The sequence below is a fragment of the Xyrauchen texanus genome, chromosome 27 (assembly GCF_025860055.1).
Source record: "Xyrauchen texanus isolate HMW12.3.18 chromosome 27, RBS_HiC_50CHRs, whole genome shotgun sequence".
NCBI lineage: Eukaryota > Metazoa > Chordata > Actinopteri > Cypriniformes > Catostomidae > Xyrauchen > Xyrauchen texanus.
The window spans coordinates 36,927,832-36,944,465 of record NC_068302.1 but is presented as its reverse complement, the minus strand read 5'-3'; the positions used below and the strand labels follow the sequence as shown (position 1 = coordinate 36,944,465).

Genomic DNA, 16,634 nt, shown 5'->3' with positions numbered 1-16,634 from the left:
GTAACAAATACAAAACAAAATGCATGAAATAAGAGTCTGAAATAAAAAGAAAAACACCAATACCACTGTGTATAACAAATACCACTTTATTATTAATCCCACTTATCATTATTGTTAGGTGTCACTGTAGCAGATAATGTACCCATAAATGAAAATTCTATCATCTTTTACTCACCCTCATGTCGTTCCAAATCCGTAATACATTCTTCCATTCCATGTTTTGCAGAATGTTCCATACAACAAAAGCATACAATGACCAGGAGCTGTCAAACTCCAGAAAAGACAAAAAGCGCCATAAAATAATTCATACAACCTTTGCGCTATATTCCAAGTATTCTGAAGACATGTAATAGCTTTGCGTGTGGATCAGACCAAAATGAATGTACAGTTCCCATTCACTTTCATTGTACTAAAAACAAACAGCCCGGACATTTTTAAGAAAGCAAGTCATACAGGTATAGAAAACATGAGGGTGAGTAAACGATGATAGATTTTTCATTTATGGGTGAACTATTCCTTTAAAACTTCTTATATTGTCAGTTCTGAGCACTGCCACTGTTGAAGATCTTCGCCAGCAGGGAAACATTCGATTGAGCTTTCTCCTGGATGGCTTTGTTCTGCTCTTGAGCCTTCTGGAGGTTCTTCTTGGATAATCCTTTCTTCTTCATGCGTTTCATCTGGATCTCGTCCTCTGTAGGATGCTGCTTGAAGTCCCAGGTCTTCTCCTCAACAACCTCGCCCTTCTTCTCCTTCTTCTTCTTGAGTTTCGCCATGTTCTGGCTCTTCTCCACACTAGCCAGGTAGAAGTTAGTTTCCCTCTTTGCCTGGGAGATTTCTGTCCTCATACGCTGGTGATAGACAGTCCGTTCATAAGCCAATCGCTCACTGAGATGACACCACTGGAACCTATGCAGATACTTGATTGAACAGTAAAAAAAAATATTAGACTTTATGAAATTATTCATATATTTCAACACCTTCAATAAGCATAAAAAAGTACTTTAAATGGTTGATATCGTGGAAAACAGGGTTTTTGTCTGCTCTCCTAAAGTAAGAGTATTCAAACACAAATCTTCAAATATGCAGCATGGTTTTGACATCACAACTACAAGCTAATAAGCTGCCCACATGTACATATCAGTGCCTATTCATGATTCACTAACTTGGCAGAATTTTGTGGTGCAAAAGTGTTAGCCAATCATAACAAAGGTCTTTTATATATGGAAATCATAAAGGAACTAGATGCTTATTTATGCTAATAGTTGCCTATAGTTTTTTTGTATTCCTCCATGCTCCTCTGATAATTAAGTTTTTTTAATTGAAACAAGGGCATTAAAAAAAAAAAGCAACTATATGGAAACTGGCACTTCATATATTGTGAATAATAATAATATACAGTATATAGACTATAAATAGCTTAATTTGGTAAATATAAATAAAATTGTAACAAGAGTCACCATCACTTCAAAATAAGAGTCCCCAACATGTTTCAGGCTTGTTTAGTGTTAAGGTCCCACATTATGAACCCAATCTTTTTTCTACATTTACATTTATGCATTTGGCAGACGCTTTTATCCAAAGCGACTTACAGAGTCCTTATTACAGGGACAATCCCCCCGGAGCAACCTGGAGTTAAGTGCCTTGCTCAAGGACACAATGGTGGTGGCTATGGGGCTCGAACCAGCATCCTTCTGATTACCAGATTACCAGTTATGTGCTTAGACCACTACACCACCACTCTATATAATATAATAAATCTATATCTAATATATCTAATATTACTTTCTATGACTCAATTTTAAAACATATCGCCAATTAATCAGTTATAGGCCATTTCCACCAGCTTAGTTATCAGTATCTATAAAATCCACAATCGGTCGACCTCTAAAAGGAACAGTAACAAAAACAGCCTGTTTAATTCTAACGCTCAAAGAGAGGGTGGAAAATGGGCATGTAAAACTAAATTTAGACTGTTTTTGGTGCAAGAAACCTCAGCAAACATTTTAAGTTAAATAGTAGGTTAGGGCCCCTTTAAAGATGGCAAACACATTTTTGGATATTACTGCTACATAGGTACTGAACCATTTAATATCTTGACTTTAACCGTTATCTCTTGGTAATAATCACAGTAGTGAGTGTGCAGAGCATTTCTAGTGTTATATACCTTTATGGACCACAAGTCACTGATGAACCGGCTCCTTTTCCTGTTGGACATTGGTGTGCTGTGGAGACTAGCTGCGACTCTCTTAGCAATGCGCTTGTCTCTGAACTCCACCCAACCCTCTGTGAAACTGGATGAATTATTTCCTGCCTTTTTTTTCTTCCTTTTAACACAATGATCTAGAAAAGTCAAAAAGATCAGTTTGTAGGATTTCTTTTTTTCATGCACTTTCGTAAAATTAATAATTTTTACATTTACATTTATGCATTTGGCAGACGCTTTTATCCAAAGCGACTTACAGAGCCCTTATTACAGGGACAATCCCCCCGGAGCAACCTGGAGTTAAGTGCCTTGCTCAAGGGCACAATGGTGGTGGCTGTGGGGCTCGAACCAGCATCCTTCTGATTACCAGATTACCAGTTATGGTGCTTAGACCACTACACCACCACCACTCTTTTTAGTACACATCCAGTCAAAGGTTATTGATCTAAAGGCCGTGCTTAAACACATGAAATTACTTTTACTAAACTGTGGTAGTGGAGGCGTGGTTAAGCGCAGGTTTGTGAATGGAGAGCGAGATCAGGAGATGAGAACGGTAAGGATCATCACCTGGCAATGACTGTCACTACAGCTGTTTGTCATTGCAGTGAGTGGAGACAGTGAGGCAAAGAGAGAGCTGCATGGAGCAGAGTGTTCCAGAGTGCAATTTGTATTGTGCTGAAAAACATGAATTAGAGTGCGACCACTGAAAAGTGGAATATATATATATTCACGAAAACTAAGAGCTTTGTTACACTGGTGCCGAAACCCAGGAATTAAGGGAGAAAGAATGTCATCATGGATCCCTCACCTCTGGAGGACGTGGTCAAGACCCTTGCCAGCATCCACCAGATGCAACACCAAGCCCTCTCAAGCTGCACACTGAGCAGGAACAGCTTCATTGCACTCCTCTAGGCCCATAGGATGTCCTAGGCTCTAGGATGTTCTAGACCTTTCTGCAGCAGGAGGGTGCTGCCGCCATGACCCCAGACCCCGTGACCGCCCCGCCCCAGGTTCTGATCCGGAGGGCTCCTTGGAGCTCTTTGAGCAGATGGCAGCCCAACTCATGGAGCAACAGTTACCAGCAGAGAACCTCCTGGTGTACGCTGACTTGAGAAAAGCCATCTTGCAATGGGTCGGCTGGACACCAGACCAGCAGCACCAATGCTTCTGTTCTATGACCATTGGTGAGCATGGCCGCCCATTCGCCTTCACCCAACAGCTCCGGGATTCCTGCCAGAGGTAGTTGCTGGCTAACAACACCACGGAGTAGTCATCGATCTGATGGTACTGGAGCAGTTCATCGCTCGATTTCCGAGAGGACTTCCGGACACGCTGCATGCCGCCCCCGATTGAGCTGGGACACACCGCATACCTGGGAGTATATTCGGATTGCAGCCAAACATCCATCCATCAATGCCTGGTTCAAGACGAGACTTTGGGTGCTAATCACAAGGGGAAAGGTAAGGTGCCTCGTGGTGTCTGAGATGACGTGAGGGAAAATTGTGAGGAGGGACCTTCAAAGAATAAAAATGAAATTCAATACGTTCTTGAGTCCCAGGCCTGAATCGGGCGATGGGGGTATGTGGTGGTGGGGGCGTGATTATGTGCCGGTTTGTGAATGGAGATCAGGTAAGGATCATCACCTGGCAATGGTTGTCTCTAACAGCTGTTTGTCATTGCAATGAGAGTGGAGATGGGCTTTTAAGAGTGAGCCAGATGCCAGTGAGGCAGAGCTGCACAGAATGTTCCAGAGTGCGATTTGTATTGTGCTGAGAAGCATTAATTTGAGTGTGACCACTGAAAAGTGGAGAACATACACACACACATATATATATATTATATATATTGACTAAAGCTGTGGGAAATAAAGCCCTTTTGAGTTGGATCTTGCATCTCCCGCTTCCTCCCTGATCACGAAAACTAAGAATTTTGTTACATCTTTAAAATATCTTTTTAAAATGGATGAGTTGGACTGGATAGTTAAGGAAAACTAGTCAACTAATGCCCAACATACATGGGAAACTTGGCTGCACCTCACAAAGTTGCTTAAAGGAATATTTAACCCAATAATTCTCATCATTTACTCACCCTCATGCCATCCCAGATGTGTATGACTTTCTTCTGCTGAACACTAATTAAGATTTTTAGAAGATCATCTCAGATCTGTAGGTCCATACAATGCAAGTAAACATGGTCCAAAACTTTGAAGCCCCAAAAAGCACAAAGGTAATCCATATGACTCCAGTGTTTAAATCAATGTCTGCAGAAGCTATATAATAAGTGTGGATGAGAAACAGATCAATATTTAAGTCTTAACAATTATTATATAGCTTCTGCAGACATGGATTTAAACACTGGAGTCACATGGATTACTTTTATGCTGCCATTATGTGCTTCTTGGAGTTTTTTTTTTACCCTGTTGTAAGGACCTATAGAGCTGAAATATTCTTCTAAAAAAATCTTGGTTTGTGTTCAGTAAAGGAAGTCATACACATCTAGGATGGTGATGAGAGAACTTAAATTTTGGGGCGAACTATCCCTTAAAGAGAATGTTAAATATCTACGAAAATTGGGAAGACAAGTACTATCATCAATGTCTTCATTTAAATGAATAGTTCACTCTATATGAAAACTCACCCTCATGACATTCCAACCCGTATGACTTTCTTCTTTGTACATAAATATATTATGTTAAAAAATGCAGCAACAACTGATTTCCATACTATAGCATTTGATAGTGAGTGACTAACTTTAAAGCTGAAGTGTGTTATTTCTGCACCACTGAACAAAATTTCTAAAATAAACCCCCCTTCTGCCATTGATCCGGAAACAATGGCTAACACCATTGGTTGTGTCAACGTAATAGTGTCAGTGTGGATGGATCGCTCAAAACAATCAGAGGAATTTTTTTGAGACAGTGTTTAATAGAATATTAACCTATGAGTGGATTACTTATAGTTCTGTATTTTAACACAGAATAAGTTACACACTTCAGCTTTAAAACTTAAAAAAGTACCCAAAAGTGTCATAAATTAGTACATGTGACTCGTGTGCCATATTCCAAGTCTTTGTTGATGTTATTTACATGACCTGACATATTTTATCTGTGATATAAAGTGATTCATTATTTTATTTGATAACATCCTGCACTTTGTCTCCTTAAGATAAATTGCTTATGTTGTATACTTCCTCGTTTTTAAAGTCACTTTGGATAAACGCATCTGCTTCAGTGCCTTCAGAAGACTTGGTTTAGGTTGTACGAGTCACATTAACCACTTTTGACACATTTGCGTGGATTTCAAACTTAAAATTAAATCACCATCAACACATATTGTATGGACATTAGTGATTACATCCTTTAAAATACATCCTTCTGTGCTCTGCAGAACAAACAATTCATAAGGATTTGGAACAGCATGTATGTATGTATGTTCATCAAAAATGAAAATTCTTTCATTATTTACAATTCTTTTATGTCTCAACTCCTAACAGATCACTGAATATATCAACAAATATATCTACATTATTTACATATTTTCTCAAAGACTGGTCTTACCTTCAGGCTGTAGGAATATTCTTCCAACCTCTCCGTACAAACCCAGCATGTTCCGAACATGTTTTGGTCTCATTCTAGGAGGAATGTGTGCCAAATACACTATTCCTGGAACAAACTTCTTGCCTTTTTGTTTCTCAAGACCATCTTCTTTATTAGTCTCCAGTTCTAGAGTTTCATTACCATTTTCACTGTTCATCTCCTGGTCAGCATCTTCATTGATTTCTGCTTTCTCATCATCATCACCATCCTCCTCTTCCTCTGGTTTAGGGTCATTTAACTCTTCAGTAGTGATCATGGTTTGTGTATCCTGGTCTGTTTTAACTTCAGTCTTTTCCAGTAGGGCCATAACTAGGTTTGACACAAATTACAATCTGGGGACGAGAAAGACAAAAAACGTATAGTTGACGTCTATACGTTTAACGTCTACAATCAATATTACTGTCAAAATTTTTAAACAACTAAAAATACTTTTTTGAATAATAATAACAGTTTTAAACAAACATCTTTAAGTGTACAGTAACACAGACATCTGCTCACCTACTGTTTTAACGAACAACAGCAAATGTATAGTTTTGATCGCTGTAATTATTACCGTGAAAAAGAGGTAATTATATTTAAATATAAAACATAACATTTATCCATAAAGATATGTTTAAGTTCCTGCGTGTTTTAAATAAAATCTCCAAATCGACACTTTTCAAACACGCGTGGAACAGAAAGCAGCTCTGGCGTCATAATCAAGCGTCCAAAGGAATACGCTGCTCTTTCTTAAAGAGACAGTGCTATTTTTTTAACGAGTCCACTAATACAGTTTCTTTTAGATGTAATTTTACCATAAATGTGAAAATAACCGAATAAACATATTTTATATCTATTTTGTATCTATTTCCTTTCCATATATCTCAGACATTACTTGGGTAAATAGACTATTATTTAATGTCGGCACTTGTTGTAGTTATTATATTAAACAATAGAGGGAGACAAAATACTAGACAATGTTTGGGCCAACGCATTTATTTGTAACCAGTGAGAGTCATTCAAATGTCGCTTAAACACGTTTAAGCACTTTTTTCATATCAGCTGATCAATATATTTCAGTAAAAGGATTTAAATAGCATTTTCAAATAATGAAAATGTAGGTATCACAACCTTTGCTTTAAATGCATATTATTCCTGACAGCTAAAATAATAAGTTCCACATAGGCTACAGTTGAAGTCAGAAGTTTACATACACTTAGGTTGAAGTCATTAAAACGAATTTTTTTAACCACGCCACAGATTTAATATTAGCAAACTATAGTTTTGGAAAGTCGTTTAGGACATCTACTTTGTGCATTTAATATGAGTAATTTTTCCAACAATTGTTTACAGACAGATTGTTTGACTTTTAATTGAATATATCACAATTCCAGTGGGTCAGAAGTTTACATACACTAAGTTAACTGTGCCTTTAAGCAGCTTGAAATATTCCAGAAAATTATGTCAAGCCTTTAGCCAATTAGCCAATTTGCTTCTGATAGGAGATGTACGAATTGGAGGTGTACGTGTGTATTTTAAGGACTACCTTCAAACTCAGGGCCTCTTTGCTTGACATCATGAGATCAAATAAAAAGTAATCAACCAAGACCTCAGAAATAAATTGTGGACCTCCACAAGTCTGGATCATGCTTGGGAGCAATTTCCAAATGCCAGAAAGTACCATGTTCATCTGTACATACAACAGTATGCAAGTATAAACACCATGAGACAATGCAGATATCATACCACTCAGGAAGGAGACTCATTCTGTCTCCTAGAGATGAACGTATTTTGGTGCGAAAAGTGCAAATCAATTCCAGAACAACAGCAAAAGACCTTGCGAAGATGCTGGAGGAAGCAGGTAGACAATTATCTATATCCACAGTAAAACTAGTCCTATATCGAAATAACCTGAAAGGCTGCTCAGCCAGGAAGAAGCCACTGCTCCAAAAGCGACAGAAAAAAAGTCAGACTAGAGTTTGCAAGTGCACATGGGGACAAATATCTTACTTTTTGAAGAAATTTCCTCTGGTCTAATGAATTTTTTGTAACTATTTGACCAAAATCACCATTGTTATGTTTGGAGGAAATAGAGTGAGGCTTGCAAGCCGAAGAACACCATCCCAATCGTGAAGCATGGGGGTGGCAGCATCATGTCATGTGGGTGCTTTGCTGCAGGAGGGACTGGTGCACTTCACAAAATAGATGGCATCACGAGGAAGGAAAATTATGTGGATATATTGAAGCAACATCTCAAGACATCAGCCAGAAAGTTAAAGCTCGGTCGCAAATGGGTCTTCCAAATGGACAATGACCCCAAGCATACCTCTAATGTTGTGGCAAAATGGCTTAAGGACAATAAAGGTATTGGAGTGGCCATCACAAAGCCCTGACCTCAATCTGATAGAAAATTTGTGGGCAGAACTGAAAAATCGTGTGCGAACAAGGAGGCCTACAAACCTGACTCATTTACACCAGTTCTGTCCAGAGGAATGGGCCAAAATTCCATCAACTTATTGTGAGAAGCTTGTGGAAGGCTACACAAAATGTTTGACCCAAGTTAAACTATTTTAAGACAATGCTGCCAAATACTAACCAATTGTATGGAAACTTCTGACCAACTGGAAATGTGTTGAAAGACATAAAAGCTGAAATAAATCATTCTCTCTACTATTATTCTGACACTTCTGAAGCCAATCGATAGGGTTTTGTAAGAAACAAATCAATAATTAAAATGTTTTTAACTTTAAATTATTACTTCCGGCCAGCGCTGGGATGCGTTATGAAATGACCTAACTCTCGCGTGGCGTTAGTTCCTCTGTTATAAACAAAGCACGAGCTTCCGACTTCTCGCGTGAATGCGCCATCATGCTTACGTCATGCGACGGTAAAGCAGGAAGTGTTTTTTAAAAAGTTAATAAAGTTTAATAATAAATCTGTTGGGAAGTATATGTCTTATACCAAAAGATGGCATAGACTTAGTACTCTGAGTTATGAGCATAGCCATTTCTAACTATAAGTAGTATAAATGGCTGCTTAGGGCCCCCAAGCAACTGGGGGGCCCCTCAAACAAGTAATTTTTTTATCCCCTTTTCTCACAATTTGGAATGCCCAATTCCCACTACTTAGTAGGTACTCACCTCAATCCGAGTGGCAGAGGATAAGTCTCAGTTGCCTCCGCTTCTGAGACCGTCAATCCACTCATCTTATTATGTGGCTCGTTGTGCATGACACCGTGGAGACTCTGTATGTGGAGGCTCATGCTTCTCTCCGTGATCCACACACAACTTACCATGCGCCCCACTGAGAGTGAGAACCGCTGATCGCAACCACAAAGAGTTAACCCCATCTGACACTACCCTCCCTAGCAACCGGGCCAATTTGGTTGCTTAGGAGACCTGGCTGGATCATTCAGCACACATTCAGCACACCTTGATTCGAACTCAAGACTCCAGAGGTGGTACACGCTGAGCTACCCAGAACCCCAAAGCAAGGTCTTCAATAAAAAATTAAAATCAATTCTGGCATATGCTCAGAAATGGCCCTAGTGATGGGATAAGGAAAAAAAAAAAGCAAAGCAAACTCTTTGCCAGCAGTTCTGCAATGAGCCACATAATCATCATAAATAGAGTAAAATGACAATTAAAAGACAATGGCTCTGAAAAAGGGTGTCTATAAGCATTCAAAGGGAGGAAATTCACCATTATCACCCCTGCACAAGAACGCATTGCTCATTCCTCGAAACTTTGAAGTAGCAGTGCGGCCAGGTTTTGCAATGTCTCATTCCCTTAATCTCAGGGAACCAAGGCATTGCAATGAACTCTATGGGAACAGGGTCCTATCATGCTGCACTACGTAGCATCATACCCTAAGATGTACCAGGGTAGAAACACTTAGAAGTATATGTATGATGTCATGGGCCCTTCGGGAGGTGACATATATTTATTCAAGCGTGTATGAAAATGAATAATCCCACATGGTGAAAACCAGATGGAAAGTATATCTTAATCTGAGGATATATATGAGTCATATAATACACACAGAATAATTAACCCCTTTATAACCAGAGGTAGGGAGGGAGGTTTTATTCTATTGGAAGTGCTTGTGACTTCTATTGGGAGTAAATTGGGTAGCGGCCTACATATGCGGCTGTATTAAAATCATAAAAAGGAAACTGCCGGTAATAAGGAGCTCAAGCTCACCAGCTGGGTGATGGAATAGTAAGCTCTTTAGACAGAGAGGACTTGCGAAGTGACGGACGCCACGTCTAGGCTATAAAACCTCACAAACATGTTCTGCGAAGACCATCCAGCTTCAAAGCATATATTCTGTAGGGATATACCATTTCTCCATGCCCATGAGGAAGACGTGCTTCTAGTTGAATGCGCCTTTATGCCAATAGGGCATCTAATGCCCTGTGACTCATAAGCGAGGGCAATTGCATCAACGATCCAGTTAGTGAGCCTGCTGTGCTCTGTTCAGGGGCCTTGGTTGTAGGTTTCATAGCTCCGACTGGGGATGCCATATCATGCCCTGCACTTGAGAAAGTAGATCCATCCTCAGCTGTATTTCCAATGGAGGACTGCCTAATATCTCCATCATTTACAAAAACCATGGCTGGTTGGGAAATTGTGGCCCAACTAACAGAACCATTTCCTTGTCCTCTCGAACTTTGCTGATGACAGAGTGAAGGAGACACACCGGAGAAATGTGTATTTGCGTTTCGCTGGCCACTTGTGTGCCAAGGCGTCCACTCCCAGTAGGGCTTTTGACATGGAGTACCATAGAGGGCAGTGGTCTGTCTCTGCAGAGGCAAATAGGTCAATTTCCGCTTTGTTGAACATTTCCCAAATCCTCAGAATCATCTGAGGATGAAGTCTCCATTCCATGGCCTTAGGTCCCTGGTGTGACAGCATGTCCGCTCTGCAGTTCAGATGGCCCAGAACATATGTCGCATGCAGGAAGAGGAGATGCTGTGCGCTCTACACTGGTAGTGATCGAGTGCCGCCCTGGCTGATTTATGTATGCTACCACTGACATATTTTCTGACCAAATCAGAACATGATGATTCACTATGTCAGAATGGAAAGCTTTCACTGCAAAGAATAAGGCTAGCATTTCCAAGCAGTTGATGTGCCATACCCGTTTCGCACTTGTCCAAGTGGCTTTCGCGAGGAGATTGTGAATCTCTGCCTGTAACAACGGCGAGTCTCATGACGGAACCGTGGAAGGTATAATGCCGTTGAATCGAGGTGACGGGTGTGCAAATTGGAGCGTAGGCCTGTAGCCGTGCTCGATTGTTTTTGCTCCCAGTCTGACATACCCGTGAGAGCTCACCACATGTCTTCTCGCCATAGGGAAGCGTTTGATCATAATGTGTTGGGTGTGAGAAATGTATAGAAAAATGTATCCCTTTTTAAGAATGTGTGAGCGTGTAGTGTGATGGCAATAAGCACTTTTCGTTTTCATTTTTAATACATTCTTTATTTGCAAACAACACACATGAACAACATTTTGTATAACACTCCGGTCCTGGTGAACTGCGGGAAGCAGAACAGCATGTGTGTCGAGCCAGGCTTTCTTTGGAGCTGGGCCAAGCCTCCAGACAGGAACTCGCCTGCTGCCCGGGGGAAATTTTACATGGCAAGTTTACATGGCCTTGCCAATGGCTCAGTGGCAGCTCTTGGCGGCGCTGAGGTGGCAGGAGTGGGGTGTTTCGCCACGTGGTGGCTCGAAGCAGAGCTTGAGCAGGGTGGATGAAAGGGAACACTTTTCTTAGACAAAAAGTGCTTCATCGCTTGACTGCTTTTGTGTCATGATGAATCGATCAGAAAAGTCTTCCACTGTGTTTCTGAAAAGGCTGTCAGGGGAGACAGGTGTGTCAATCAGGGCGGCTTTCTCAGTGTCATGCATCTCCGTGAGTGTTAACCTGACATGCCGGTCCAAAACTACCAAATTGCCCATCACCTTTCCTATGGCCTGCGTGGTAAATTTAGCTTGCAGCGCCAGATCTGTGGTGGTGTGGAGCTCTTTAACCACATCAGAGTTTGAGCCTTGCTCATCCACATCTTTGAGGAGCTTGGCCTGAAGACTTGAAGCACTGCCATGTTATGGAGCACCGAACCAGTCTGGCCTGCTGCTTTGTAAGCTCTTCCAGCCAGTGTGAATTTCCATCCCACAGCTGTAGAAAGACAGAGATGAGCTGGAACCGCCTCTTCTATAAGGGGAAGCTTAGCATATCCCTTATCCTCAGCATGGTCCACTTTTGTGAGGTCCACAGCTCCTCCGATCTGGATTTGAGATGAATTGGGCGCGTGCCAGGTCTTTGTGACATCATCGTGGACTTCCAGAAAGAACGGTGCAGTTTTCCGGGCCACAGCCTGCTGGTGGCCAGTCTGTAGGAACCACTCATATAGGCAAGATTTGACTGGCTCCTCTGGAGGGGACCACTTGAGACTGAGTTCCTCAACTGCCCATGTGAGGACGAGAAGAAGCTCTCTATCAATGGCCAGTGCACACTCCTCACCCTCGCTGGGAGAAGGGGCTGCAGCATCCTCCAGGGACCATTCTTCCATGTCCAATGCCGCTAAGTACACCATTATCATCGTCAGACCCGCAAAAAAACAACTCCATGCTCATTCACAGAGGGCCGGAGGTCGTCAAGTGCGTACTGCACTGGCGAAGATGCTATGTGGGAAGACCAAGGGGCCCGTGGTGTTTGTGCCGGTGCGAGTTCCTCCTCTGGTTCTTTCATCTCTACCTCATGGCCCCGCCATGTTTCCTCATGTGGTCCCTCGAGACTTAACACAGAGGAAGCAAATGCGCGCCTAAAGTGATGGGGCTCAAATAAAAGGGCTTCAACTAGGTTGTGGAAAAGGATTTACGCGTAGCATTCATTGCATGTCAAGTGAACTGAATCGATAGGGAATGCCACAATAGTGTGTTTTCATGCACACTAATATGCTGATAACTACCAAAAATGTACTTACTCAAAAAATATGACAACCCAAGAAATTTGAATACATTGCATTATAGAGCTGTTATGCCATGCATTTGTAGGCGAACTCAGAAAGCTATTCGCCATGGGGTCCCTCTGAAATGAATTTTTAAATGTATGAGTAAAATAAGTTCTGTTTTAAACATTACATGAAGATACTTGGATACCTAAAACATGAATTTGGAAGCCGCTGTGTGTGTGGCTATTTACCTAGATAACAACCATGCTTTTACCATTGAAGAGAGCGTAACGGTCAACGAGAGCGTTACGACAGTAAGTCACTGTTTGCGGATACCATACAAATGAATGGGGAGCAAAATAAAAAAAATCGTCCATGACATCTCTTTTAAAACAGCAAATTTATCATAATAAACTCCACACATAGCTAATTTCAAAAGGATTTTTTTTTAGTGTAAAACATGTTGAAGATTGGTAGACAGGCAGTCAATTCATTAAGTGATGAGCTGTGTTCTCACAGTTTATTCAGTGTCCTGAAGCATCTTCTCCATAGACATCCATTAAAAAAATGGCCTCTTGTCTCCTCACCAGTGAATGTCTATGGGACCGCTGCGTTATGCTGTTTACATTTACATTTATGCCTTTGGCAGACGCTTTTATCCAAAGCGACTTACAGTGCACTTATTACAGGGACAATCCCCCCGGAGCAACCTGGAGTTAAGTGCCTTGCTCAAGGACACAATGGTGGTGGCTGTGGGGATCGAACCAGCATCCTTCTGATTAACAATTATGTGTTTTAGAACCCTAACCCACTACGCCACCACTACTCCGTTATATCTATTTTATGCCAAGCTTTTAGGCTCTTCTATGTAAAAGTGTTCTGCTAAAACTAGCCTACCACAAGTGAGTGCATGTGCCTGACAAAACAGAAAACCGTTGTGGTCCGTATTTTCAATACAAAAATATACTGTATCTAGAAACAAACCAGAATATTTTGGACATATAGGTAGAGTCTGTAGCCGCATTATCTTATTGAGCAAAATCACATGGTGTCATCAAAAGGGAAATTACCACTAACATGACAATCACTACAGAAGAAGGGAACTTAAAAGACAGAGGAGACATCATGGGGTGACTATATAACCTAATGTGACATTTTAAAACAAGTTTGAGTTACTATAATGAGCAATCTTCATGGATAAAGTCCATTTGGGTCATGGCCAGCTGCAACACAAGAACCTCTTGACAGATGTGAAATCCTTTGTGGAGTGTGTTTGATTCATGTTGAGGGTGACTGACAACTAAACATGTTTTTGACAGTGCACTGTCCACCAAATTTATAGGCACACCAAACAGCTTATGATTCGGTCTGGTGTGAATAGACTGCGACAACCAACTGCAGTAAAAATGATGCTGGAGCGATGCAGATGAACACAGACAACCCAGCCAACATTATTTGTAGTTTGTTCCTTCCAGTGCATTTGTTTGATACATCATAAGCAAGAAATTCCCTTTTTTGTTTGCTGTCCCTATAGGGATCATGAAAAATATAACAAAACACTTGTTCCTTTTTTAGTGATTTATGAAGTCAGTTCCCCTCCAGGTGCCCTAGCAGAGTAACAACAGGTTTGATTCATCACATTAACTATATGTGACATGTTCCACTAACATTTGACAATCAGAAAGTGTCCAAAAATGTTTTGTCTTAATTTTGAAAAGAATACTTACTCTTTTATAATCTCAAAACCCACAAAACTAAACAAAAAACCCCAAAAAGAAGGCAAAGCAGAGCACATGTCATTTAGTGGAAAGAATGGGAGAGGATGATAAAACGGGACTGCAAGCTACCACTTTGTTACCGCAAACTTCAAACAGAATGCATAACTGCAGCCAGAACCACAGAGAATAAAAACATAGCCATCTGTCTGGACCCTAGTGACAACACCAGACACACACACACACACACACACACACAACTAAACTGCAAATGGCATTAAGTGCACTGACCTTTCAAACATGCATGCTAAGGTGAAGATGCAACAATACCACAAATGCCCATCACTAAATGAACTCTCTGGAACCTGCAGGGGCTTCATGCATTAATGATTTCTTTAAACATTTAAATATTGATCAGGAGGGGGAGGGAAAGCAAATGTGAAATTGAGCTGCGGGAGGTACTGTTCATTCTGAGATAAATGTGAAATGTTCCACGGCACAAAGTTTCATCTCAGTGTGTGTCAAACTTGCTTACTTAAAAAGACTGCTGATCGCAGGCCAGACAAGCTATGCATTTTTAAACAGTCACAAGTTATAAATATGAGTTGCTTCTTTATGGATCGTGATTTCTATAATGTTGTTTCTTAAATGCAAACGTTATTCACCATTTACATAGTTGAATGTAACCACACGGTGACCAACAGCAATAAAACCAACAAATGCAGCAAATGCAGGCTACTCTTGTGAATCTTGTGCCATTCATCTCTATGTTAACATTATTCTACATTTCATTCCTTCAGTGTTTGTGTGAATCTTCAGTTGGTCCCACAATTGACTACCTGAAATCTTAAAAAAAAATTATATATATATATATATATATATACTGCTTCAGAATATGTTTCATATATTCAGTTAAAACATTTAACACCTGTCCTGTGACCATGGCATTTTTTGTATAATGTGTGATAGTTAGGATCTTTGATATTGTGTGTGACATCAAAGACGTGTGTAATGACATCTTTCAGTTTTTGGAGAAAAGTTGGGGTAAGCCTTCAGGCAATAATACACTGAAAAAAATTGTATATAATTAATAATCAATTCAATAATACACTGAAAAAAAGTTAATATAGCAGAAAAGATTAAGTACTTTATCGAAAATGTTAGTTTAATATTAAATATGAAAAATTATACATTTATTTTTTTATTCAAATATGTAAAATGCTTTAGCTTGTGTGTTAATCTTATTTATGATTATTAGTTATTTTTACAATGTGTCATTGTGTATTATTCCTAAAGAAGAACACCTTGTCATATTTATTCACTAATTTGAGTAAATGTCACTGGTAATTACAATAAGTAAATTTTTCGAAGCTGTTCTTCCCAGCATGAACTGGGCTTGTATAATTAATGAGTCTGAATGGTTTCACTGTTTGCAAGTTTATTTACACAGTTTTTATTGTTGATTTTTGTTGTTAAGATTGGTAACTTCTTGTTTTGTGAAGTCTGAAATACATTTTCTACTCTTTATCCCATTCATAATCAAAACAATTAACTGGTAATTGTTACCATCATCGTGTTTTGTGCACCAAGTGTTGAGGTTTGTGTGGGCAGCTCCATATATATATATATATGAGATAACATATAACATCACTGATTCTGGAAATAAGGGACGAAACAAAACTCTGTCAGACACACTAAAAGAATGCTATTTTAATTTGCTCAATCCAACAAAAGTCTTTAATGATCTAATAATGGTGTGCAGTAAAGGAGTTATATATATTCTATAATTTTTTTCCTTAATTGAAGCTGCCACTATAACATAAACTAAAATGGCAAAATTATTCTGTAAGTCTTAACAGAAATGATCACAACTGGATGACAGTGTTGACATGTTGAAGCTGTGACCACAGAGACTTAAACTCCACAGAGACTTAAACATTGTTTGTTTGAAATATATGAAAATATATAAATTACCAGACCACGTGTCCTACTGTTGCATCCACCATAAGCAGGAAGTGGGAAAGGGGTACTCAACTGACCATGATATTGTCCGATTTATTCAGTATTATAAAGAAAATAAATTAAAAAAAATGTTGACAAAAAGTGAGGACGAAAATTTGATTTGCTTTGTTTTGTTTTCAGTTGATATTTATATGAATTTGTTGCATTTATAAACATTGTTTGGT

The 16,634-nt window shown here is 39.8% G+C and overlaps 1 protein-coding gene across 2 annotated transcripts; it reads right to left on the bottom strand.

Moving 5' to 3' along the window:
• Window positions 1-56: 56 nt before the first annotated feature.
• abt1 (activator of basal transcription 1) lies at window positions 57-6,495 on the bottom strand. Of its 2 annotated transcripts, none has more exons than XM_052094632.1 (4): window positions 6,297-6,495; window positions 5,760-6,167; window positions 2,165-2,340; window positions 57-917 (listed from the first exon to the last, which is right to left on the bottom strand). In XM_052094632.1, the coding sequence occupies exons 2-4, from the start codon at window positions 6,103-6,105 to the stop codon at window positions 537-539; spliced, it is 903 nt and encodes a 300-aa protein (XP_051950592.1). In that variant the 5' UTR covers window positions 6,106-6,167; window positions 6,297-6,495; the 3' UTR covers window positions 57-536. The 2 variants fall into 2 exon arrangements, with proteins under 2 accessions (XP_051950592.1, XP_051950591.1); XM_052094631.1 differs by having other exon boundaries at window positions 5,760-6,130.
• Window positions 6,496-16,634: the final 10,139 nt, after the last annotated feature.